Here is a 25844-nt window from a genome sequence, read left to right as displayed (position 1 = left end):
CCGAAACTTTCCATTAATTGCACTAACGCCCACTTAATTAATTACATTAACTCCCGAAATTTCTGAAAATCCCATTATTGAATTTCTTTTAATTTTCCTATAATTCCAGAAATTCCTAAAACAAATTAATTAATTATTTTAATTTCTTATTTCCTTAAAATCACATAAGTAAATTTTATTAAATCACAACAAATTATTTTAATATTTCTTTTAATTTAAATTACCCCAAAATTAAATTAAATTGGCATTTACGGGGCGTTACAAATCCTCCCCCCTTAAAAGAATTTCGTCCCCGAAATTCGTACCTGGCTAGGCAAACAACTGAGGATGAAGTCGCCTCATGTCCTCCTCTAGCTCCCAAGTAGCCTCCTCAGGGGTATGCCGTTGCCACTGGACCTTTACATAGGGAATCGTGCGACTACGGAGCACTTTTTCTTTCCGATCCACGATGCTGGTAGGCAACTCGATGTACGACGCGTCCTCTTGCACCACAAGCGGATGATAATCAATGACATGCCCGGGATCTGCCACGTACTTGCGGAGCATAGAAACATGAAAGACATCATGTACATGGGCTAACTGAGGGGGTAAAGCTAATCGGTATGCCAACGATCCGACTCGCTCCAATATCTCGAACGGTCCCACATAGCGAGGACTCAACTTGCCAGATACTCCGAAGCGTCGAACACCCCTCATCGGCATAACTCGAAGGAAAACATGATCACCCACATCAAACTCCAAATCTCGGCGTCGTCTATCAGCATAACTCTTCTGACGATCCTGAGCTGCCTTCATCCTAGCCCGAATCAACTGGATCTTTTCTGTCGTCTGCTCCACCAACTCCGGTCCAAGTAACGCTCGCTCCCCAGTCTCGGTCCAGCAAAGCGGTGACCTACACGGCCGCCCATATAATGCCTCAAATGGTGCCATCCCAATGCTGGCCTGGAAGCTATTATTGTAAGCAAACTCCACCAACGACAAATGGTCATCCCAGCTCCCATGAAAGTCCAGTACACAGGTGCGGAGCATATCCTCCAAAGTCCGAATGGTCCGCTCCGACTGCCCGTCAGTCTGAGGATGGAAGGCTGTACTGAAAGTCAGCTGGGTCCCCATAGCACTCTGCAACGCCTCCCAAAATCGTGAGGTAAACCGAGGATCCCTGTCTGACACAATACTAGCTGGGACTCCGTGCAGTCTCACCACCTCATCAATGTATAGCTTGGCTAGTCGATGAATAGGATAGGTCTTCTTGACAGGTAAGAAGTGCGCTGATTTAGTCAACCGATCAATAATTACCCATATCGAGTCATACCCCTGGCTGGATCGTGGCAATCCTGAGACAAAATCCATAGCTATGCGCTCCCACTTCCACTCCGGCACAGATAAAGGTCGTAACAATCCTGCGGGCCTCTGGTGCTCAGCCTTAACCTGCTGGCACACTAAACATCGCGATACAAATTCTGCTACGCTCCTCTTCATGCCGCTCCACCAATACTGACGCCGTAAGCCCTGATACATCTTCGTCGCTCCAGGATGGATAGTATAGGGAGAACGATGAGCTTCCTCTAGGATCCTCTGCCTGATATCACCGTCACTCGGCACACAAATCCGCCCATGGAATAATAGCAAACCATCATCCCTCTGGCTGTACCCCAATGGGCCAAATCTCTCCATATTAGCCATAATCTCACCAAGCTCCACATCCTGTCGCTGTCGATCGCAAATCTGACCCTCTAGATCTGAATGGATACTCATGGCAGCACAATAGAGTGTAGGATTGTCTGGTGCCACAGAGATAGTAAGATCGCTCATCTGCTCCAGTAAGAACCACTCCTGCACCATCATAGCTGTAACTGATGCTCCACGGCGACTCAGTGCATCTGCTACCACATTGGCTTTACCTGGGTGATAGAGGATCTCGCAATCATAGTCCTTAAGCAGCTCCAACCAACGTCGTTGTCTCATATTAAGTTCCTTTTGAGAAAATAAATACTTGAGACTCTTGTGATCTGTATATATCTGGACTCTCTCACCATAAAGATAATGCCTCCAAATCTTCAAGGCAAACACGACAGCCGCCAACTCCAGATCATGTGTGGGATAATTCTCTTCGTGCCTCTTCAACTGTCTGGATGCATAAGCATTTACTCGGCCGTCCTGCATCAAAACACATCCCAACCCTGCATATGAGGCATCACTGTAAACAGTAAATAACTCACCACTCCTGGGTATCGTCAGTACTGGCGCCGAAGTCAACCGCCGGTTCAACTCCTGGAATGATCTCTCGCAAGACTCATCCCAAATAAATCTGGCGCCCTTCCTTGTCAGCTTCGTCAGGGGAGATGCAAGCCGTACAAAACCCTCTATGAACCGTCGATAATATCCGGCAAGGCCAAGAAAACTCCGAATCTCTGTCACTGTCATCGGTCTCGACCAATCCATCACGGCTCTAGTCTTCTCTGGGTCTACTGAGATACCCTCTCCTGAGACCACGTGTCCCAAGAATACCACTCGGGTCTGCCAAAACTCACATTTCGAAAACTTGGCATATAACTGCTCATCTCTGAGCTTCTGCAGAACCACGCTCAGATGCACCTCGTGTGTCTCAGGGTTCGGTGAGTAGACTAGGATGTCGTCAATAAAAACTATGACAAAGGAATCCAGATATTCTTTGAACACCCTATTCATCAGATCCATGAACACTGCAGGTGCATTGGTCAGCCCAAATGGCATGACCACAAACTCATAATGGCCGTAACGTGTACGAAATGCGGTCTTCGCAACATCCTCATCTCTGACTCGCACCTGATGATAACCTGACCGCAAATCTATCTTGGAAAACATCGATGCACCACGCAACTGATCTAGTAAATCATCCACACGGGGTAGGGGGTACTTATTCTTGATTGTTACCTGATTAAGCTGTCGGTAATCTATACAAAGTCGCATAGACCCATCCTTCTTGCGCACGAATAATACTGGGGCCCCCCATGGCGATGTGCTCGGCCGAATAAAACCTTTCTCCAAAAGATCTTGCAATTGCACCTTGAGTTCTTTCAGTTCGTTGGCAGCCATACGGTAAGGAGTCTTGGAAATAGGCTGCGTACCTGGCATCAGATCGACTGCAAAATCAATCTCTCGGTGCGGTGGTAGTCCCGGCAACTCATCTGAGAACACATCTGGAAAGTCTCGCACCACAGGATAGGCAGCCAACTCCTTCTTCTCCCCCGCTATCACGGTCACGAACGCAAAGTAGGCTTCACACCCACGTCGAATAAGTCTCTCGGCGTGCATAACCGATATCATCGGCGTAGTCACCACTGGCTTCACACCCCGGTATGTAACAACTGGTCTCCCCGGATGCTTAAATGAAATTACCTTCCGACGACAATCAACCCGAGCATAGTGCCGAGAGAGCCAATCCATACCCAACAGTAAGTCAAAATCCTGGATCGCCAAAACGACAAGATCCCCCACAAATACCTGGTCGTAAATCCCTATCTCGCAATCCCTGACCATCTCACTCCCCAACAACACCGTCCCTCCCGGTGTCGAAATAGATAAATCATATGGTAAGGGGTTACACGGGATTGGGATCTTATGCAACAAATGGGGTGCTATGAAAGAGTGGGTGGAACCTGTATCAAATAGGGCACGTGCGTCATGGCCATAGAGAGTAAGTATACCTTGCACTATATCACTGCTCTCAGCTGCCTCGGCCGCTGACACTGCAAATGCTTGTCCCTGCATCTGAACTCTCTCTGTAGGTCCTGGGCGCTGTGCTGCTGGAAGAGGTAATGGTGCTCCTGCACCCTGCGTCCTAGGTGCAGACTGTCTCTGAACTGGTCTGGGCCCCACACCTCCAGTCCGTGGCCCTCCACTCTGTGCTGGCTGGGTGCTCCTGTTCGCTCGGTGGCCCCTCTGTCCACAGCGAAAACAAATAATCTCCTGCCCTGTGGCCGGTGTAGCTGGTGGGGCTGGTGTAGTCGGTCTAGGCGCCTGTGGACAGTCTCTCTTCAAATGCCCTGGCTGACCACAGCGATAACATACATCCCGACGTACCTCCCGACACTGCCCCTGGTGTCTCTGCCCGCACTGTCGGCACTGTGGAAACCCCGAACTCTGGCTGCCTGTATCCCACTTCCTCTTCTTACTGCTGCTCCCTGCACCCTTCAAGACTAACTGCTCTGCTCGGGCCTCCAATCGATCCCTCTCCACCGCGTGGGCTCGCTGAACAGCCGTAGAGAAGTCAGGGGCCTCAATACCAGCCATGGCATGACGGATCTCTGGTCGTAACCCCCTCTGAAACTTGCTAACTCGACGCGACTCAGGGGTCACTAACTCAGGAGCATAACGAGACAATGCCACGAACTCAGTCTCATACTGTGTAACTGTCTTACTGCCCTACTGTAACTCGATAAACTCAAACACCTTCTGCTCTCTGATCCAAGTCGGTATATAGGTCTCATTGAACGCCTCGACGAACTGTGCCCATGTCGGACCTCCATCGCCATATCTCTGTCTGGTGGTCTCCCACCACCGCTCGGCGTCACCTCGTAACAAGAAAGTCCCCAGCCGAACTCTGTGGGCCTCTGCACAGTCTATGGATCTCAAATGCTTCTCCACCGCTAGTAACCAATCCTCAGCCACCGTCGCATCAGCGCCTCCACTAAACTCTGGTGGTCGTAGGGCCATAAAATCTCTAAGCACTGTAGCACCTGAACCGTCCCCTGCTCCCGACGTACCTGAATGCGACGCCTGGGCCGTAGCAGTCCTATCATCATGTCTGCGCTCCTGTCGCAACTGAGATGCTGCCAGTACATCTACAGCTCGTAAAATACCCGCTAATGTCTCCTGCATATCTGGTGGCCCTGGCTGTCTCTGTTCTCCCGCACCTGTAGCCTGAACCTCCGGAGTAGGGACAAGGTGTCCTCTACCTCGTGCTGGCGGTCTACCACGACCTCGCCCACGTCGTGCGTCCATGATACCTATACAACCAGAATTAATTAGAATGCATTTCGTAATAACAGACACGTCCTAACACTCTAACTCTACCTAACAGCCTTGGTGTACAGTTACTTGTCCCCCAAATTGACTTAATGACGCTCTGATACCAACATTGTAAGCACCCCCGCCCGGATATCTCAATCACCCGATCTATCCAAACGAAAGCGCTTACGTAAGGGAAGATAAACAAATACAAGACAAAATGCTCTGACATGCATTCATAAAAGAAATGCCATAGCGGAAGCAAAATGATATACATGCATGTTCGCAGGTACCCCGCTGATACAGCGGTCATGGAGTATATAAAAATACATACAGACCCTGTGCCAACAATAGGAGGTACAAATGACAACCTGGCACAGTAAAAAATAAAAGACAACGACTCTAGCAAAACATCAGAGATGACGGGGGCAGCTAACTGTACACCTTACCAACGCGGCCGGCTGCTAAGTGGAACGATCCTCGCCCTCGGCCTTTGCTTTACCCTTACCTGGAATGATGGAAAGCAAGGTGAGTCGGAAGACTCAGCAAGTTTATAAGAAATGAAAGGCTATAAATAAAAGAAGAGACCATCCCAAACACAGCCCCACAAGTACACACAAGTCATGAGACGCTACAACACAACAGTGCAGTATAGTAAGAGCACATACCGGTCCTTGGGGCCCACACAAGACACTTGGCACCCAAGTCCCATACCAACCTGCCGCTGCCCCTGAAAGGCAACAATATCCTCAACAAACCTGTGCGCACTGTCCCGGGGCGGTACTCCCGTCACCCGTATCCACGTCGGTACTCCCGACAACCGAGCCATAGGCTCCCTCGGAACGGTACTCCCGTCCGAGAACTAAATACTATCAGTAGCCATGCAATGCACATAAAATGCAATGGCGTAGTGAGCATCAACGTGATACCAGGCGCCCATACATCCAAGCATCAGGCCATGCTCCGCCCATATAGTAAGCCACACACGATGCATATGCCCGTGCTGGATGCATCATAATCAAGCTAAAATGCCTGTGACCAAGCATAACCAAATCATGTTAATCCCAACATGCAGCCCGTACCCATGTGCACATCAAGCCATGCAACGAGAATAAAATATAAGCAGGCATGCTATAATCACATAACGGCTAAGCAAGTTAGCAGTGCCTGGCACCGGTCAACGGTCAGTGGGTAGGAGAGACTTGCCGGCGGCCTAAGGTAGTCCGTACGACAGTCACTCCGTCACCGAACCGCCGATCCTAGCCCCCACTACACAACCGTTCCAGCCAAAAAATAACCAAAAATCCAATTAATACCCGAACCGCTAAGAACCTAGCCCCAGGTGAGTACGGCATCATTTCCAACAGGCAGGGGGGTGGCACAAACCCCCGTAGGCAACCAACGAATAAAACCCACGAGATCCATTTAATAAATTAAATCGTAAACTAACCGTTTAAAAACTTCATAATTAATTAATCGCCGAAACAAATGAAGGGAGGCCCAATAAATCGCCAACGACAGAAACGTCAAGATAGGTAAGAAGAACTTGCCTTATCAGAGATATCCTTAGGCTCGTTGGGTCCAAAAGTAGTAAAAATTATACAAATTGCAATATCCCAATTATTTGCCAAAATTAATAAAATTGGACGCAAAACGAAATTCTGACCGTACAGAATATTAATTACTAGCTGCTCTACATACCTGGATAATTAAATCTGGAATTAAACGCAATTTAATCCGAATTTTTCAGCCCCAAAATCTCACAAATTTTGCCCGTGCACGCGCTGGTTTTTCTCTGAAATTGCTACTGTTTCTATGCTCAAAATCACGCCCGAAATCAGGCTTAAATGCGGCCAAAAATAAGCGGAGGAGACGCGGCCACGTGGCAGCGCGCAGGCCAGCCACTGGGAGGCCACCGCCTCACCGAAACGACGTCGTTTCGGACGTCCAGTGGCTGATTAAAATCAGCCAAAAATCCCCCTCGCACGTAGCCCCCGCGACTCGAAGCCGCGTCCACCGCCTGGCAACCTCGCGCGCGACCGCTCGCGCCCGCGTGTGTCTTCAACCTATATGTGACTTATATTATATTTAAGGTGATTTTGAGCCCTTTTCTGCAACACACGCCAGCACCCGAAACTTTCCATTAATTGCACTAACGCCCACTTAATTAATTACATTAACTCCCGAAATTTCTAAAAATCCCATTATTGAATTTCTTTTAATTTTCCTATAATTCCAGAAATTCCTAAAACAAATTAATTAATTATTTTAATTTCTTATTTCCTTAAAATCACATAAGTAAATTTTATTAAATCACAATAAATTATTTTAATATTTCTTTTAATTTAAATTACCTCAAAATTAAATTAAATTGGCATTTACGGGGCGTTACACTCTCTCTCTCTCAATCTCTTCCCTCAAGCTCCCTACCCCCACTCTCTTTCTCGGCTATTTCCCTCAACCGAAGCCCACATCTTCCCTCTTCTTCTTCGCCCTTTTATAGCCGCTTCTACTGCCAGGGATCCGCTTGTCCATCCCTCTTGGCGTGAAAGACTCTCTTAGCGTACAAAATCTCCGTAAATCACGGCTTGCAGGGCATGAGATGGATTTGTAGAGTATGGCATGGGATTTGAAGTTGCAGGGGGCGTGGCCATTGCGTGCCACTACACGCATATATATATAATTATATATTATACTAATTTATATAAATCTCAATTTTTATTCATAATATCTCTTAGGTAATTCTCTTATTCTAACTATGCTATTAAACTTCAAATTAATTTGCATTTCAATACCGAAAATGTAAAATTAATAATTCGAATCTTAGCTAAAAAGGACGATTTCGCCCCAGTGTCCTTACCGGGCGGTCATTTCACTCCGAAACCACTGAAGGGTTGCTTATTACGCAAAATCGGAGCCCCCTTAGGGTTCCGTTGATTTTTCGGGAGCCTCCTACAACGATTTGATTTTACAGCCTAAATGGCAACTGTGTTTTAACTGTACCGAAAATTGTTCCCGATCCGATTTCTTTTGATACCATAAATTCTATCTTGAAACGCTCATTGAAACCATTTTATGGATAATAAATTATCCACAGCTGCACACGCTTTAAAGCAAGATAATAAAGCATTTCTTTTGAAACTATATATAACCTCTGTTTTAGCAAACTTAAGTAGACATGCATCCCTTAATAGATGCAGATTGAATGGCTGTATACAATGACAAATTCTGTTGCATCTGTGTCACGGAAAAGCTCCCGTACTTTTATCATTCTCTCCCTTGAACGCTCTAATTTGTCAGCCTGCACAATAAAGCATGCATAGGATGTTACTAACTTTTTTTTGACAGCATAATCAAACATCAACCCCTTGTCAAACAGTCTTACAGCATCCTGCTGGGTTCCTTCCTGGCCAAAGACAGATTTGATGGCTGAAGGTAGCTGAAGCTAGCTTCTGCTGAAGCTGTGCGGGGGAAAACATTTAATGTAGTCAATGATAATGTAAAATAGAATGAAAGATGGTGGTCTCTACATATAATAGAAACACATTTTAGTGTTTGTAAAAACACTAAATCTACATTACAGGCTCTAAGAGAGCATGTGATGGAATGCAGTGCATGATGACAATCCGGAGGAGGAAAGTACAGCAGGACCATCTACCAAGTCAACATGCAGCATTATTGCTTAAGCACATCCAATAATGTTTGATTAAACCATGAAAAACAGCCAGCGAATAACATATTGTATGCCCAAACAGTTCAAGGCCTGTAAACATGCCACATTGATACGTAAAACAGGCTTTTTATTCCAGTAATCAGACAATTGGCCAATGAAACGAGGCTACCAGAAGGGAAAAAGGAGGCAGGGGGACCAGGAGGAGAAGGGAGAGAATGCTAGCCGGTCTCTTCAGAATGGAAGCATCTTCTAAGACGCATGGGCAACATATGCATTAGATGTAGGGATGAGAGACTAAATTAGGCATCAAAAATATGATGAAAGGACACTTGATTTTCTATAATGTTCAAAAACTCGCCGTCAACTCTCTGTTAGGGTGGACATATTCATCCATTTTCTCTATGAGTGAAGGCTAGAGTAAGGCTCAGTCCGTGCCCAGCCCTAGAATGTCCAAGCCCTAAATTATGTGTAAGCTTTACATCAGGGCAATGCTAAAAGATGCTACCCGGTTAATAGGAACAGTGAGTTGCTGCAAAAGTAGCAGCATAATTAGGTCAGGTAATCAGCAACCTTTTCTGAGACCATCGAAATTTTTGGTTGAAAGTCAAAAAGAACAAAGAGAATACTATTGCAAGATTGACCTTCTTCAACTGAAAGGGTAATGGAAGAACTCATGCTCATATATATAGAAATAGCACATGCTCTAAAATGGCATGTTGACTGTAAACTGAGTAAATTCTAGTATTCTTCCAGCTAGATTATCAATTGTCCCTCCCAGCTATTAGATATGAGAATACATACACAAGCTATCTGACACACCCCTCCTTGGATTAACTAGCTTGGACAAACACAAGCAAACTGTACATACAATAATTATGATGGCAGAAAAAAAGTCTCAGAGACTTAACATAGACCTCCTGGAATCAGAACTTTGATACCATGTATATCACATTTACTGATGGAAAGCTAAGACATTAGGAACTGGACTTAAAATATACACCAAATGATCCAACAGTTCTAACAGGGAATGGCATTTCTCCAAATGATTCTCATTCAAGAAAAATAAGAAACCAGCTCAACCACTTACATATATGATAAAAGTATGCAAAAAACATGTTCTTCCAGGTAATAAATGAGCTAATTTCACATTGAAAGTGTACAACATCAAACATGGGCAGTATTAAACTTGGGAAAAGACTTTTACCTTCAATATCTTCCCTATAGATGCATCCAAGAAATCAGGCAAGGACAAAAGCCCAAGTGTATGACCCTGCAAGGAATGCCCATCAGATTCAAGAAATAATCTCATACGAAATGAATTAAAATTCCACCTCTTTCTCACCATTGGGGCAGTATCAAAAACTATTCACGTAAACATATTATACTCCTTTGGTTCAAGGAATTGCATAACCTGGCAAGAGGTTAGCAAGTCAGCAACAATAAAAGAAAATGCCTAAGCATCATACAAGGAAACACATAAAAGATAAACACTTGTCACGTGCCTTGGAAATGGCAATTGCTTCATCCAGACCAGGAGGAGGTGTGTCCAGCAGCTCTCCCAACTTCCATTAAAAATTTGAAGATGGTCAAAAGGTTAATGAGACATAGATGAGCAAATTGACATTTTACTTGGGGAAAAATTTGAAGCAGTAATCAAACAGAATTCAGAAAGAGTAGAAAATATAGGAAATCGTAAGGTAATTGAATAGTTATTGTGAAGCTATTTTTCTGGTGTCATCAAGTAATTTCTTAATTGAGCATCATATAGTAAAGAAGACAGTAAATATTCTAGATGTTCTGATTGAATCTGTGTGGGCAACAAAGGAATCACAACACAGGCTGTAACAGCCATAGGTTGAAGATTGGAAAAGAGCTTTGAGGGCATACTCCATACGGCAGTGTTGGCTTTAGGAATACAAAAATCAAGGCATTAAGCTTTCACACAAAAGAAAAAGCATTTCATTGAAGATGGAATGCCTTAGATCTATAGGTTTCAAGTTGAGTAGGTCAAAAACCGAATATATGGAATGTAAGTTTAAGTAAAGATAATAAGTATAGAAGACGTCGTGGTGAGACTTAAAGATCAAGTTATTCTTAGAAATGATCAAATTTGGATATATGAGATCAATTGTTCAAAAATAATGGGAGATTATTGTGGATGTGACTCATAAAATCAAAGGCATCCAACATTTTATGGAAACATAAAATTGCTTTAAGCTAACAAGGAAATTTTATCGAACAAATGTAAGTAATATGGCTTAGAATTTTGGGCAATTAGTACAAATACGTACAAAATATAAACGTACTTGAGATGCAAACATTAAAGTGGATTTGTGGCCACACAAGAAAAAACAAAATTAGAAATGAGATTATGTATCATAAAGGTAGGAATGGTTTCTATTGAAGCTAATAAGATGCTAAGAGCTGATTAAGATGATTTGGACATGTGAGAAGAGAACAAATAGATGCATTTGAGAGGCGAGTAAATGGATGGAAAAGTTGTGTAACCAAAAAGGTAGAGGAAGACCAAAGAAACTTGGTGGAAAACCCTTAAACATAACATGGTGTATAATAGTTTCACAGAAGATATAATTATAGATAGAGATAATTGGCAATCTAGGATTCATGTAGTTGACTCCGCCCAGTACTAATTAAGGCTGGGGATTGTTGTTGATAGTTCAAACTACTAATCCTACATTTGACTTAACTATGTATAGATGATAGCTCTACATCATTGCTTAATGTGTGTCTAGAGCAAAGTTTTACCTGTTCAACAAGCATCCCAAGGCCCATGCCATCCATGAAATCTTTGATTCCACTCCCACCATTTTTTTTGGCTTGCGCTGCAAAATTCTTCCCTAGCTTTCTCAGGGTTTTTCTGTTATAGTACTACCATATAAACTTACTAAATGCGTGAGATATAGCGTCCACCACAGGTACACAGAAAATTTATCAACAAAACAAAGTCTCAGTAATACTTTCCCACTCACCTCCAGGGCAAACAGTGGATAATCAGGTCCTTCAACTGGTACAAGCATCCTTCCAGTCAAATCCTAGAATATATATATATATATATAAGCATAGAATGCAATTTATCACCAAAAAAATAAAAATGACACACAAGAATCTAATATATGCTTGCACAGATAATGACTTGACCAAGCTTGATGAAGGAACAAGAAAGAATCATCTCAAACCTGAGCAAAGGAGTCACTTAAAGAATGAGCAGGGTCAGTTGAAACCACAAGAGTAGGGTGACCATTGTTAGCAAATTTTACAAAAAGAGATGCAGCACAGCTTGTGTCAGGGCCCACTCCCGAATTACCTGCTAGCATAGGAAATCCATGAGAAAGTCCATGTAAGATGGATACAGATATAAGACATCAATAAAAAATTTGCCAAAAATTATTTTCATTTCCATATTTGCTCACTATCAAATGAGCCATAACAAATATTACATCATTCGTCTAGTGCTTACCACTTGTACACTTTCAAAATGAAAGGCTCTAATCCTACAAATACAAAAAGAAGCCCTCAAAATTACATCCATAGATCTTTGAGACCGAGACATCTCCGTACACATCTAACCAGAACTCGCCCCACTTACTCATCTTCCACTTACTTGGAATGAGAAAAAAACAAGGGTGAGCCACAAGCCTCAGCAAGCATAGCAAAAGGAAAGTATCAATAGGTCCATATATGAAGGCATGAACATCTTGGAGCCAAAAGAAAATCATTACCCAACATATAACACTGACTGGGCTCATGCCTTCTACACTTAATAACAACCTCACAGAAATACCATTTCTTATTTTTGTTTATCAAACATATTTTCCAAGGTAAGCCATAAGGCTCAGCAAGTGTATCAAAACAACAAAAACTGGATATGACCAAACTTCCCTGAACATCATTCATATCATGCCACATATGGACACACACCAGCCCCAAAAGCATATGTGACACACAATCCATGCCATGTAATTATATCTCACGTTACCCAGCTATAACATCAATGCATGGATGCACACATATGGTTCTTGGGGCCCACATAAGAAAATGCACATAATGGAGCCCAAGACCCTGTATACAAACCTGTTGTAGCCAAAGGCAGGGTACCAAAATAAGAACGTGAGCCCAAGGCTCTCATCTCACATCCATCACCATCGTCATCATGTGCCACATCACTCAAAATCTTATCAAGGTCACAAGTTGCTGTGGACCTCCACCCACAATCTTATGCATCACAAGATCCAGCTGCTGTGGGCTTCTACCCACAGTTTTACGCGTCACAAGATCTAGCTGCTATAGTCCTCCATCCATAGTCTTACGCATCACAAGCATAAGCTAATTTCCACCACCATCACCACCACGCGCAAAGAAACCATGCAATGTAATATATAAGAAATGCAATGGCTCTTGCAGCATTAACGTGATGACCAGGCCCCCCATAAGCCAAGCATCAGGCCATGCTACACCCACGTAAGAATCCACACACACACGAATGCTCAAATGCATATGCTTGCCTAACATACACAAGTCAACACTCACGGGCCAACCGTGTCATGCCAATGCTCAAGCTCCCATCACATACAAAGCATGACCCCCAATTAATGCAACCCATGATCCAACATCACAAAGTGAGGCAATATAGAAACACAATGTCATGCAACACAACCACAAACAATGCTATGATAAATGGCATTCACACATCCTCACTTTGATTTCCCATTAGAGCTCTTGGCTCTTCCGCACATTTCACATTGAATAGATTTCACCACATCAATTAAGAGAAACTATCCATATAACGATAGTCATGCAACACACATGAGTTACCATGGACATGCCAACCAAGAACATTTCTTATTAACTTCCCAAATGATTATCATGCTTCCTCATGCAACTCATTTACGCCATTATCACATGAATCCCATGCATATACGTATAGGTGTCTTCAACCACATGCTATCATTTTAAAGGATTGAAGGATATCAAAGGAAGCATTTAAAAACAATTTACTTTAACAATTTTACTTGATATGGATTAAGACAAGCCTTAACCAACGCAAATCATATCCAAAATATATGATATTATATATCAAATCGAAGCCCTCGAAGTCTAGTTTATGACGTTTCAAACGGATCGCAATTCTGAGTTCTATATCAAAAGTTATGGCCAAAACAACGAAGCTTGTGTAGTGCAGTCAAGTTGCGGCCGAGTCGACTTGGCCCGAGTCGACTCACCCAAAACCAAGTTGACTTGGCCCGAGTCGACTTGGCCAAGAACGAAGAAAAAAGGCCAAAAATCCACCGAAAACACTCAAAATGGACACCAATCACTCCAAAACTCTCATTCTAGCTTCCTAACCCACAATGTCATTTCATGAAAGAAAAATATGGGGTAATCAAGCCCCAACAAAACCATCAACGGGACACCACAATGACTCAAGGAGAGACCCGCAACTTTAGGAAAACATGAAAAAAATAACTCATTTAACTCAAACTTTTTAAACACCATTTAGAGATGCAAAAATACAACCACACATGAGGACATAGTCTTGCATTAAAAGATGGAAGGAGAGAAGAGGGATGCTTGCCTTTTTTATTAAAAACCAAGGGAAGAAAAGCACTCCAAGAGCTTTAAATCTCCCCACCTTGAGCTTGATTACACCACACTTAATGAAAGAAAAAAGAGAAGATGAAGATGAAGATTCTGCCGAGAGAACCAAGGAAAGAGAGGAAGAAGAATGGGAGAGGAGTGGCCTTCACGCCAACTCTGTCTACCCCCACCTCATCTTTCCATTTTGCCCCTCCACACAACACAAAATATCAAGGGCCCATTTGGGCATTTTGCAACATTTTTCATTTCTTTTCTCTTTTCTTTATCAAACCAATTATGCCAATTACCATTTTACCCTATTCTTTATTCAAAAAGCAAGCCCATTTTTGACTTTTGGATTTATTTCCTTTTCTTAACTTTTTTTCTATATTCACAAATTTTGCACACACAAAATAATGCACATATATATATATAATGCCAAGGCCCACTTTACCAATGGCCCAAACCCAATCAAAAGCCCAATTCATTTTAGGCCCATGGGTTTTCTCTAAACTCATCACTTTCATTGGCCTTAAACACTTGGCCCAAACCCACTTCCATTTAATTTAAACACATCACAAAACATGTGGTTTAGGCCCAAATGGCAACCCAATCCATTAATTTAAATACGTACATTTATTTACATTCATTTACTACATAAAATATTTCTCACATTTAGTTTAATAGGAGAAAAATTCTCAATGCTCATAAATAAAATATTAATAACTCCTAGATCCACCAACAAGTCGTTACAACTTGTCCTTCCAACCCCTCCTTTTCCACCTAACATATAATATTTCCTATTGGTCCCAGAAACCATCTCATCAAACCCAGTAGTGGCTTCTGAAGGAGCTGCCACTGACCGCACTACCAGGGAAAGGATTATGCCAATTCAATGGCAGTACATGAAATAGACCAAATAAAGTCATGCTTTTCCTCACAAAAATAAAAAAAGGAAAAGGGAAAATCATTATGTATCCCTGAGGCGCCAGTGAGAAGTAAACACGCATTTCAGGATTGGGTTTCCTTGGCCAATTATAGTCCATTATAATAATAATCACTCAATAAAATATTTTGTTTTGGCAATGCATGGAAAAAAACTGTTCCACTTTTTCTACTCTACACTTGGTCATTCTAAGAGTGAAAACATTCACCATGAACACATGGCTTAGTATTTCCAGCCCCTTTAGAGGTTGATTATGGTTATTAATTAAGGATAAAGATCATTTGTGTTTACATACACCAAAATCCTTTGCCTGTCACTCTTGATCAACAAATTTCTCAGCATTACATCCACCAATCCATAATTCAATCTTCTCTAATCTACTTATAATATCCAAATCCTTAGAAATGAAGTCTAGAATTAGAAAATTCCAGCAATATCTTTCATCAATTTCCTCTAAATAACCCTCATATTACATTAACCTTCTAGAAAACCTAGGAACAAGAAAATTTTAAGTCCATATCCATCCAAATTGATCAAATTTATCAAATACCCATTGAATTGGATAAAATTGTCATCCCAAATATTTATTTAGAAACTGAATATTTTAAAAGAAATTACACAAAAATGGATAATAGAATAAGTAATAAATAATTTTCATAAATATGAGACATAAAGATGAACTTTTTATTAGAATATATAAGAAATTATAAAAAATATGTGCACTAAAAGGCACGATGAAACCAGGACTAACATACAAATAAACTTTGACTTCATAAGAATACATGTAAGAAAGTTACATCTTTTATATATATCATAACTATTCATATAGAGTATCATACCAATAACAATTCTATTAGTTTTATTCACTGAAAGTACAAATAGCCATTTCCATATTTTTAGTATCAAGTTTTTTTTTTTTTTCTTTTTGGTGTTAAGTGTATAAATGACGTGTCTCTCTTTTGAGAAATAAAATGAAGACTTAGCTTTTTAGCAATCGCTTTTATATTTTTAATTTAATAATATTTATTTTTACTCTCTAAAACATTTCAGGATTGAATCACATATACCACATGCAGAAATCAAGCAAAAGAGGTTACAAAAATGGTGACAAGACCAAATATATAGTTTGATTCAATGTAAATGATGGATGTTATTCCAACACAAATAGCTTCCAACAATACAACAAAGGCACATTGACTTGGAAAACTTTCATTTTGCTTCAACATAGTATTTATTTTTCTTTTTACATACTCTAAAGAAACCAAAATACGCAAATTAATTTAGAGTAAATGCTGCCAATAAAGAGCAATTTTATTTTACTTTTTGCTGGAATTTTATCGAAAGGGACTTCAAGCAGTGCCTTAAGAAAGATGGCATCATTCAATCTCATTCAATTGACATCCAACTCATTATTAGAATTATGATGACATATATGTGATTCTTCATGTCATCAATAAATTGAAAATAAGCATGCCTCCAAGTTTTCTTCAATAAAAGAGTCCAGCAAACTCCCCAAAAACCAATGATGAATCCAAGCATTATGTTAACAGAAAACCAAAACATTTCAGAATCTTTAATATCTTTATGAACTGCAAATGTTGTTTTTGGATAGTTATGTTGATCGATGCATCTTATCTTGAGAGGAGCCCCACAAAGTCCTGGATTGCCCATGAATTCAGATTCATTAAAGCTTTGGAGTTGAGTGCTCATAGGGATCATTCCAGACAAGTTGTTGAACGACAAGTTCAAGTCACTAAGATACGTCAAGTTTGAAATGCTTTGAGGAATTTCACCCGAAAGATGGTTTCTTGATACATCAAGAGACTCTAACATTTTCATGTTTCCAAGTTTCTCTGGCAACTTTCCAACTAATTGATTATGAGATAAATTCAAAAAATGTAATCCCGCAAGACTTGATATTTCAGAAGGAATAGATCCAGACAAACCGTTACTTGAAAGATCTATGCTCCTAACAAGTGGTAGAATCTCTTTGTATTCCGTTTCCCTCCCTTTTGTGACCAATGAAAGTCTTTCCTCATAGCTTGTAAAGTTGTCATAAATAATTGTGTCATAAATAACTGTGTCATAAATAAATGTGTTTTGGTATGATCCATCTGTGTCAACCATCTCAGTGATATTAGTAAGGCATTTCGGAATGCTTCCAACTAGGATATTATTGGAAAGATCGAGTACTATAAGAGAAGAAAGGTGGCATATATCTGGTGAAATGCTACCAGTAAATTTGTTCGAGCATAAGGAGAGAATGGATAGATTTGTAATGTGTCCCAACCAGCTTGGTACAGTCCCTGTCAATTCATTTCCACCCAGATTCATGATACCCAAAAATTGACAATTCTTCAATGATGAAGGTATATATCCAAATAACTTATTGTTATGCAACTGCAACGATTGAAGTTTGGACAAAGAACCCATTGGGATGGGAATTTCACCAGACAAGTTGTTGTTTCCCAAGTTGACATGGATTAAGGATTTCCAATTCATCCAGCAATGAGAAAGGTTGCCTGACAGAAAGTTATAAGAAGCATCCAAAACTTCTAATGTATTTTGTTTATTTTCCTTTTGGCAAAGGAAAGTGGAAATAGGTCCTGAAAAATTATTATTGGCAACATTAAATACTTTAACATTTGAAGAGAGATGTGGTACTTTGCCTCTAAATCTGTTAGAGCTAATATCAACGATAGTGGAATTTAGCATAACGGAGGACAAATCACCATCAATCTGGTTCTGTGAGAGATCAATGTATTTCACGTGTAAAGCCAAGTCCCAAAACCAGTGTGGAATTGTGTCTGATATCCCAGTTTTGGAAATGTCTAAGATGGAAAGAGATATTTGTGTTTTCAGCCATGAAGGAAAATTTGGACCCATTTTGCAAGAACCAACTGAAATGATTTTCAATTGAAGAGGTGGAACCCAAGTGGAGCTGATGTTGCAGGAGAAAGAGTTGCCAGACAAATAAATAATCCTTAGTTTTGAGAGTTTGGACAGATTAGCCTCTGTAACAATGCCTTCTAGGAGATTATTACCAATGTCCAAGGTCACTAAATTTGAGAGAACCCAAATGCTCTTTGGAAGAGTTCCATTCAATTTATTCATCCCCAAATCAAGTCGCTCAAGATGTTTGAGTTGCCCAACCTCATATGGTATAAAACCATGCAAAAAGTTACCAGAAAGATCAAGACTTCGAAGGCTGCTATTGAGATTGAATAACCACTTTGGAATCTCACAATTGAAATTATTACCAGAAAGAACAAGGGATGTAAGTGATGTAAAATTGACATGTTCAAGAGAAGGAGTCATATTCTCAAGCTGGCAATCATCCAAATATAATTCTGAAAGGGAAGGAAGGCTGCTCACCTCACGAAGCCAATCAACTTCCTTGTTGAGGTCAAGTCCACTCATGTCAAGAAATTCCAAAGCACGAAGATGAGCAATCCAATTGAGATTGTCTACATATAGCCCATAGTTAAATCCCAGATTGAGGTAACGAATGTTGGACAGATTTTGAAGCTGATGAGGAATCAAACCCTCAAAGTCATTGTCTTCAAGATTCAGATGCACGAGACTTGTCATAGAACCTAAGAAACTTGGAATGGAAGAGCCTCCAAAATAATTTAGAGTCAGATCCAAATAACTCAGAAATTTCAGATCTAGCAATGAAGGTGTAAGATTGCCCATTAGATGTAGATTGGAAAGATCCAGTTCAACGACTCGACCGGTCATATTGTTGCAGCGAACACCTGTCCAATTGCAACAATCGGTGTCGCGAACATCGTGAGACCAAGAAGACAGAGCGCCTAGAGGATCAGAAGAGAGAGCCTGCTTGAAAACCAAAAGGGCTTGCTTTTCCTTCTCATTGCAACTCACACCTCCACTGCTGGCTGTTGCACACAGAGACCAAACCAACACAAACACTGCCACTGTCCGCATTATGCAAAGCAAAGGGAGAGATAAAAAGTGAATAATCTGATATTTGCTCGGCCCTGGCAGCCTCGTAGGTAGAAGTATATATATATATATATATATATATAAAAGCTCTCTGTCCTCGTCCATGTACATATAGGGAAATTCTACAAATTACATTCCACAGCCGACACCATACAAAATTCTATTAAAATTTTAAAATTTTTATTTTAACCCTGCCCACTATCTCCTCTGACTATCTCAACCGTTATCTCATCTCTCTATTTTTCTCCCATACCATATGCATATACACACAAACACATAAAGAGAGAAAGTGGGTCAGCTGCCATGGCCGACCCACACACACATATATTATATATATATATATAAAAACACACACGTATATATATACACACACGCGTATACCGCGACAAATGGAGAGAGACATAGCCAACCCACACACACATTTATATATATATATATACAAACACTCACACATATATATACTTATACATACTCACACATATATACACACACGCATAGTCGTAGTCATGGAAACCCCGCACCACACTGCGAGGTGCGGAGATTTGAGTCCATAGTCGCGGCCATGCATGTGTATGAGTGTGTGTGTGTATATATATATAAATGTGTCTCTCTCCACGAGATGGGTCAGTTTTCATGGCCGCGACTGCCATGACCATTGCCATGAAATCGTGTGTGTATATATATATATGGTATATGTGTGTGAGTGTGTGTATATATATATATATATATGGTATATGTGTGTTTGTGTGTGTATATGTGTATATGGTGTGGGAAAAAAAAAGAGAGCTGAGACAGTGGTCGGAGGAGATAATAGGTTGGAGTTAAAATGAGAAATTAAAAATTAATACATAATTTTACATGAAATGGATTGTGAAAAGTAATTTATAAAAGTGTCAATAGAATTTCCCGTATATATAATGGGATGGGTTGACGCAAGTCTTTCTTGCTGTACGGATGGGTTTACTAGCGAAAGGGTGCAGCCCAGCCGTGTCACATAAGTTAAAATTCAATGTCACGGCATCAGTACAGCAACAACACAGACTTTTCTGTGTAACCTTTGCTACGATTGTCCCGCCAGCTTCCAGGCAAATTCTTCTTTCCTTCCTTCCAAACAGACTTTTCTGGGTTTATATTGGCGACCTCGTCATGTCATGTCACGTCTCACCCTCCATCAACTCTCACTGTTGATTGAGTTCATAATAATATCTTATAGAAATATTTTAAATATTGCAATTTAGAATATTTTGATTTTAAAATTTATCATTTAAAAAGACACTTGTACATGTAGGTGTTTCTATTTCTTAAGTTCACATTTAGAGGGATATTTTCTATTTCTTAATTTTAAAATTGAACTCAATTTCAATTAATTTTCATAATTACATAAATAAATAATAGATTTCAAATTGACAAATAACCCAACCAAATCACCCTATCAAACAAACAAACAAACAAAAAAGTAATTTGTATTTAAGTGTAACATCATCAGTTCAAAGTCATTAACCATTATCATCAATCCTCTGTAACTCCATTGATCATAAGTCCTTCCCCTATCATCAACATTATCATATTTTTATGGGAGAAAAAGACAAAGAAAGAAACCAAAATTGTTACTTGATATGATGGGATGAATTGAGTCAATATAAAATTAACTGAAAGCCAATTTATATTTAAGTGTAACATGAAATTTTATCTACATTGTGTTTGGTGGGAGTAAAGATATAACAGCAACTCTAATGGGGTACCAAATCCAGCATCAATACCAATTTGGTGTTAAATTACTCTCCAACAAATACACAATTTTGGTGTTAAACACAATTTTCAATCGCGGTGTTGAACACAACTTCCAATCATTAAATTTGACGTTGAGTGAATGGTATAACACTAAATTTAGTATTATACTATTTATCAACACTAATTTTTTTTTATTTCTTATTTTCCCCCACTTTGTATAACTTTAAAATAATTTATTCCTTTTATATCCTTTATCACTTTTATTATATTTGTATATTTTGATTAATAATTAGAAATATAAATTAAATTATTATAAAAAATATATATTGATGAAAATATTTTATTAAAATCTATAAAATGAGTATAATATTGAATATATTTTAAAATATTGAATATATTTAATAAATACCGTGTTAATATAAAATGAACTGAGTTTATTTATGTATATAAATTTTTTTATTTTAATAATTATTTGATAGAAAGAAAATATTCTTAATACAAAAACTTAATAATATAGTAAAAAATAATAATATTTCTATTAACTTAAATTAAAAATACATGAAAAAAATAAAAAAAAGTTTAAAATAAAAAAACAACATTGATTAAAACCTTGAGTTTGTATGTAAATTGCTATAGTTATATCAAGTTCATCTTCAGAATTTAAAGACGAAGATAAAAATGAAAACATATGAGATGAACCAAATTTAAAATTTATTTAAAAGATAAATGTCAAATAAATTTTTCACTTTCGTAATAAGTTAATGATAAAATAGATAATAATGTATTACTTTTTATAATAGAAAAAAACTTAATGAAAGATAAATTATTATACATTGAATAAAAGTTAGGTAATGTTAGATAACAAAGTTAGTTGTGAAATAAGTAAAAAAAATATATAAATAAAAGAAGATAAGAGAAAATTAGTTGAAATGTTAAATAAACAAATATTTGTAAAAAAAATAATTTATTTGATTTAAAATATTAGTTAAAAATAAGATGAATAAATAATTAAATGGATAAAAATTAAATAAAAATAATTAATTAAAAAATTAGTAAAAATATTAATTAGAATCACATATTTTGTAAAAAATTTAAAAAAATTGAGAGTAATTTTTTAATTTTTTTATATAATATTATGCTAAATTAAATAAATAAATTAATATTTATTAAATATTTATTTATAAAATATTCTTTAAACATTCTCTTTTACACCAATTTATTGTCAATTTGGTGTTAAAGATTTAGTGTAAAACACTTTTGAACACCAAATTAGTGCTAAATTTAATGTCCAACGTTGAAGATGCTCTAAATAAGTTCATGACCAATCCCAATTAACGTATAAAAATACGGTATAAATAAAAGTTCAATCTAAAAATCTATCAAAACAAGACCCATTTCTCTACTTGTATGGCATGGAGGTTTGCTTGCTCACATTTAAGTAGTAAGGTGTATATTACAACGCCCACCGGAGGGCCCATCAAATTTTAGCTGTACCACCCCAAAAAGGGACATTATCCCAGCCAGAGAGTCAACAAACCCCACTCCGGAGATCACCAGCAGCTTTGAAGCTGAAGGGGCAAAAACAAGGGAGAGATCAAGAAAGAATGAAACAACTCCACTCCTCTCTAATTTCCACTGAACTAACTGCAAAACTGTTTCGTTCCATACATCCCACAACCTGATGATGGTATGTGCAAATGTGAGGCTCTTCCCGAAGCAGGATTCGCCTCGCATTGGGCTTTACTTGAACTTCCAAAGTCATTGAACATCATCATTGGTCCTCCGTAACCCCATTCACACGCCTCATACACCTGTGGAGGAGGAGATGAATAAGACTGCTCAGGATATCCAAAGTCTTTCACCATTTCCATGAACATGCTTTGTAATTCCTCCATGCTGCAACTTTTTTCCTGTGGGAGTAACACAAATGCGACACTCCATTAAACAACAGAGTCCCAGTAACAAACTGAAGCAACTGTATCTAACTACAGATCAGCTCCCATAAATTTAGGCAACTCCCATGAGTGCAAGCTCCTTTACAATTAAGTCCACAAACACACAGGCATCTTTGCAGAGATATATGTGGAAGTGATTCAAGAAAATTAACATCATTCCAAGAATCCTAAACCATCAAACATTATTAAAGATGAAAATATGAATTTTCCACAGTTCAATAACATTATGTTAGTTATTAGAGAAAGGTCTCTAATAAAGGATCTCATAAGGGAAATAAAAAAAAAAGCATCTGTGATATGCCTGTCCCTGTAAAGTTCATGAGAAATGTCAAGTCAAAGTCGAAGGGAAACAGAGTTCCAATGACACTTCTTTCGTTATACTTTTGTAAATCAATTGAATTTTAACATCTCAATTCATTTATATGTACCAGCGAATATTTAATCTTTAGGCAAGGGAAAAATAAAAAAATTATATCCTTTCCTCCACTACGATCCAACAAACAAAGAAAAAAATAAAAAAAGAAACACATCATCCTTTCTTTTTATCTCAGTTTTCAAGTTCCAGATTCCAGTCCCGTTTTGACACTTGACCAAGCAATTACCGCGCCAATAACCTACATTTAGAAAATGTCTGGTCTTTTTTAATCAAGCAATTGAAGAGATAACATATTGCATTCTTCAATGTTCATAATGCACTGAAGAAACACACAGACGACCATAGAAGTGCCATTTGCATGAACTCATTAAAAACTATTCAACATGGCTTGTTAAACACAGCTGTCTGACATGGATGGGAGAAGGGGAGGTAGCCCCCTCTTCCATCTAATTCTTTTTTAAAAAAAATAAGAACACTAAAGTACTAGAGCTGGGTTTTTCATTAAAAGTTGTCATGAAATGTAGTTATTTTCATGTGAGGTGCGTCTCACTAGCTCAATTGAAAAACTTTCTCAAAATGAAAAAAGGAAAGTAGTGAGGTAGTAATTATTATCAATCAACTAGTCATCTCATTAAACCGAAAGAGTTCTACTCTCTGTATTTGACCAGAATTTAGAGGAGAAAAATCTTACGGGAAGAAAAACGCATGGCACTATCCACCATGCTACGGTTGTGAAGACTGAAATAGACTTTTGGAAATTATTATCAATTTTATTACAGCGCCACACATAATCAAACAGTAAAGACAATTTATGTGATTTCTTTTACCCAATGACTACCTACAATGAGTATAGAGTAGCAAAACCATCAAAGTAATTTAATTTTGTACTAATTAGCATTAAATGAGCTGAGCTGTGATCCCAACATGAGACAAAGCAGGAATTCAGGACGGAGTATGATCATCTAGAGAAAGTAAACTCAGAAGCGAAAGAATTCAGACATAATTCAAAAGATGCCCTAATAAGGATAGTCTACCTACACATACCTCTCTCCTAACCTGATCCATAAGAGAGACCATTTCTTGCATGAAGTCAGAGAAGCCCTGGAATACAAGAAAATATCCATTACAACAGTGATTGAAGGTCGTAATAACAATCCAATTAAAATTAGCTATTTCTGATAACTATAACTACCAAATATGTTATGTTACGTTTATAAGAAATTAGAAATAATATCGGATTGTATCTGAATAATCCAAATGGTAACCCCGTGCTATGAACATTTTCTCTTGAAATATTTGAACTAATTGATAAATTGTCAATAACGAACCTCAAAGACGCAACAAACAGACACAAAACCCACCAAGATGAAGCGAAATAGACACGAACCTCGTCATATTCTTCCTCAGGGTCAAACAAACCCGCATCGTACATTGTTCTCGTCCTCTTATCTGACAATACTGCAGTTCCAATCCAAAAGTCAGTAACCCATAGAACAAAACAGAGAAATATTTAGGTAAAGAAGTGAAGTGAAATAGTACATCAGGTTGATCTTAGAAATTCCAGACATACCGGAATATGCTTCTTGAATTTGTTGGAATTTGCGCTTGGCCTCGCCCAACAGGGACGGTTTTCTTGCCCATTTGTCAGGATGCCATTGCTACACCAACACAATCGTCATCAGATCCCTAAATGCATTCCTCCAAGTCACAAAAACTAAAATTGCAAGCCTACAGACATATACCGTTACGACCTAAAAAGTCACAAACAACCGACATGCCCTAGTTTTCTACGACATTGTCCAACCCAAAATTTAAAGGAATTTCTGAAAAATCGGGGAAGAGTTAGGGTCTTTTTGACATACCATAGCCAGCTTGCGATAGGCACGGCGAATCTCCTCCTCGGAGCAGTCGGCGGCGACGCCGAGAACGCCGTAGTACGAATTCCGATCGGAGTAGCCCATTCGAACCACCACTAAACAGGTTCAGAACACGCCAATTGGGGGGAAGAGAGAACCCTCGAAGCCTCGATCTCTGTTAGCTTGGATTCAAGAATTCGGAGGAAAGCGAAGGCCAATTGAGAAATATCGGCCAATGTCATCGCCGAGAGAGACAGAGAGACAGAGAGAGCCGAATCCGTAGGTGTATATATGCGTATGCTAAGCGGTGGCGTGGCGGTGAAGGGCTCAGAGACGCGAGAAATTTCGAAGCGAAATATCTTCTGAGTGGAAACATCTTGTTGTTGCTATCGGCTTACGTGTCACTTGCTCAGCTTATTCTCTTCTTCCTTCCGGAACATTCCCGAACTCCATACCACGAAAGATTCAGATATTTTCAGTTCAGGTTAACGGCGGGACCACCACCGTTAACTGCCTGACAATCATTACGTGGAATCTCAAATTTAAACCCCCCCCCCCCCCCCCCCCCCCCCCTTCTCAATTTGATAACAGGGGATGGAGGGTAAATTATATTCTTAATCTTTAAATATTTATAATAAATTTATTATTATATTTTGGTTTTTATTAAAATCCAATTTTGTTATTTTTATCAAATTATTTTAACAAAAATTACCATAGAATATACAGTGACGGAGCCAAAAATTTTAGGCAAGATGAG

General features: G+C 39.2%; 3 protein-coding genes across 10 annotated transcripts in view; all 3 read right to left on the bottom strand.

The window, feature by feature from the left end:
* LOC127797296 (uncharacterized) overlaps positions 1-25844 on the bottom strand; it is a 92613-nt gene that overhangs the window by 42609 nt on the left and 24160 nt on the right. The window lies entirely within an intron of this gene.
* On the bottom strand, positions 8097-19242 carry LOC127797281 (receptor-like protein EIX2). 5 transcript variants are annotated; one of them, XM_052330046.1, is made up of 9 exons: positions 17150-19242; positions 11860-11987; positions 11653-11715; positions 11429-11540; positions 10165-10224; positions 10005-10073; positions 9867-9932; positions 8375-8428; positions 8097-8290 (listed from the first exon to the last, which is right to left on the bottom strand). In XM_052330046.1, exons 1-4 carry the CDS (start codon positions 19149-19151, stop codon positions 11433-11435), a joined length of 2301 nt encoding a protein of 766 aa, XP_052186006.1. In that variant the 5' UTR covers positions 19152-19242; the 3' UTR covers positions 8097-8290; positions 8375-8428; positions 9867-9932; positions 10005-10073; positions 10165-10224; positions 11429-11432. The 5 variants fall into 5 exon arrangements, with proteins under 5 accessions (XP_052186006.1, XP_052186005.1, XP_052186004.1 ...); XM_052330045.1 differs by having other exon boundaries at positions 8375-8450; positions 11429-11505; XM_052330044.1 differs by having other exon boundaries at positions 11429-11505.
* LOC127797294 (uncharacterized) lies at positions 22215-25437 on the bottom strand. Of its 3 annotated transcripts, none has more exons than XM_052330074.1 (5): positions 25094-25429; positions 24802-24889; positions 24619-24689; positions 24276-24332; positions 22215-22810 (listed from the first exon to the last, which is right to left on the bottom strand). In XM_052330074.1, exons 1-5 carry the CDS (start codon positions 25190-25192, stop codon positions 22541-22543), a joined length of 585 nt encoding a protein of 194 aa, XP_052186034.1. In that variant the 5' UTR covers positions 25193-25429; the 3' UTR covers positions 22215-22540. The 3 variants fall into 3 exon arrangements, with proteins under 3 accessions (XP_052186034.1, XP_052186035.1, XP_052186036.1); XM_052330075.1 differs by having other exon boundaries at positions 22608-22810; positions 24560-24689; positions 25094-25437; XM_052330076.1 differs by having other exon boundaries at positions 22608-22810; positions 24593-24689; positions 25094-25436.

Source organism: Diospyros lotus, chromosome 3, assembly GCF_014633365.1.
Source record: "Diospyros lotus cultivar Yz01 chromosome 3, ASM1463336v1, whole genome shotgun sequence".
In the NCBI taxonomy this organism is placed as follows: domain Eukaryota; kingdom Viridiplantae; phylum Streptophyta; class Magnoliopsida; order Ericales; family Ebenaceae; genus Diospyros; species Diospyros lotus.
The sequence above is the reverse complement of the archived record's forward strand: the minus strand, read 5'-3'. Positions and strand labels throughout refer to the sequence as shown.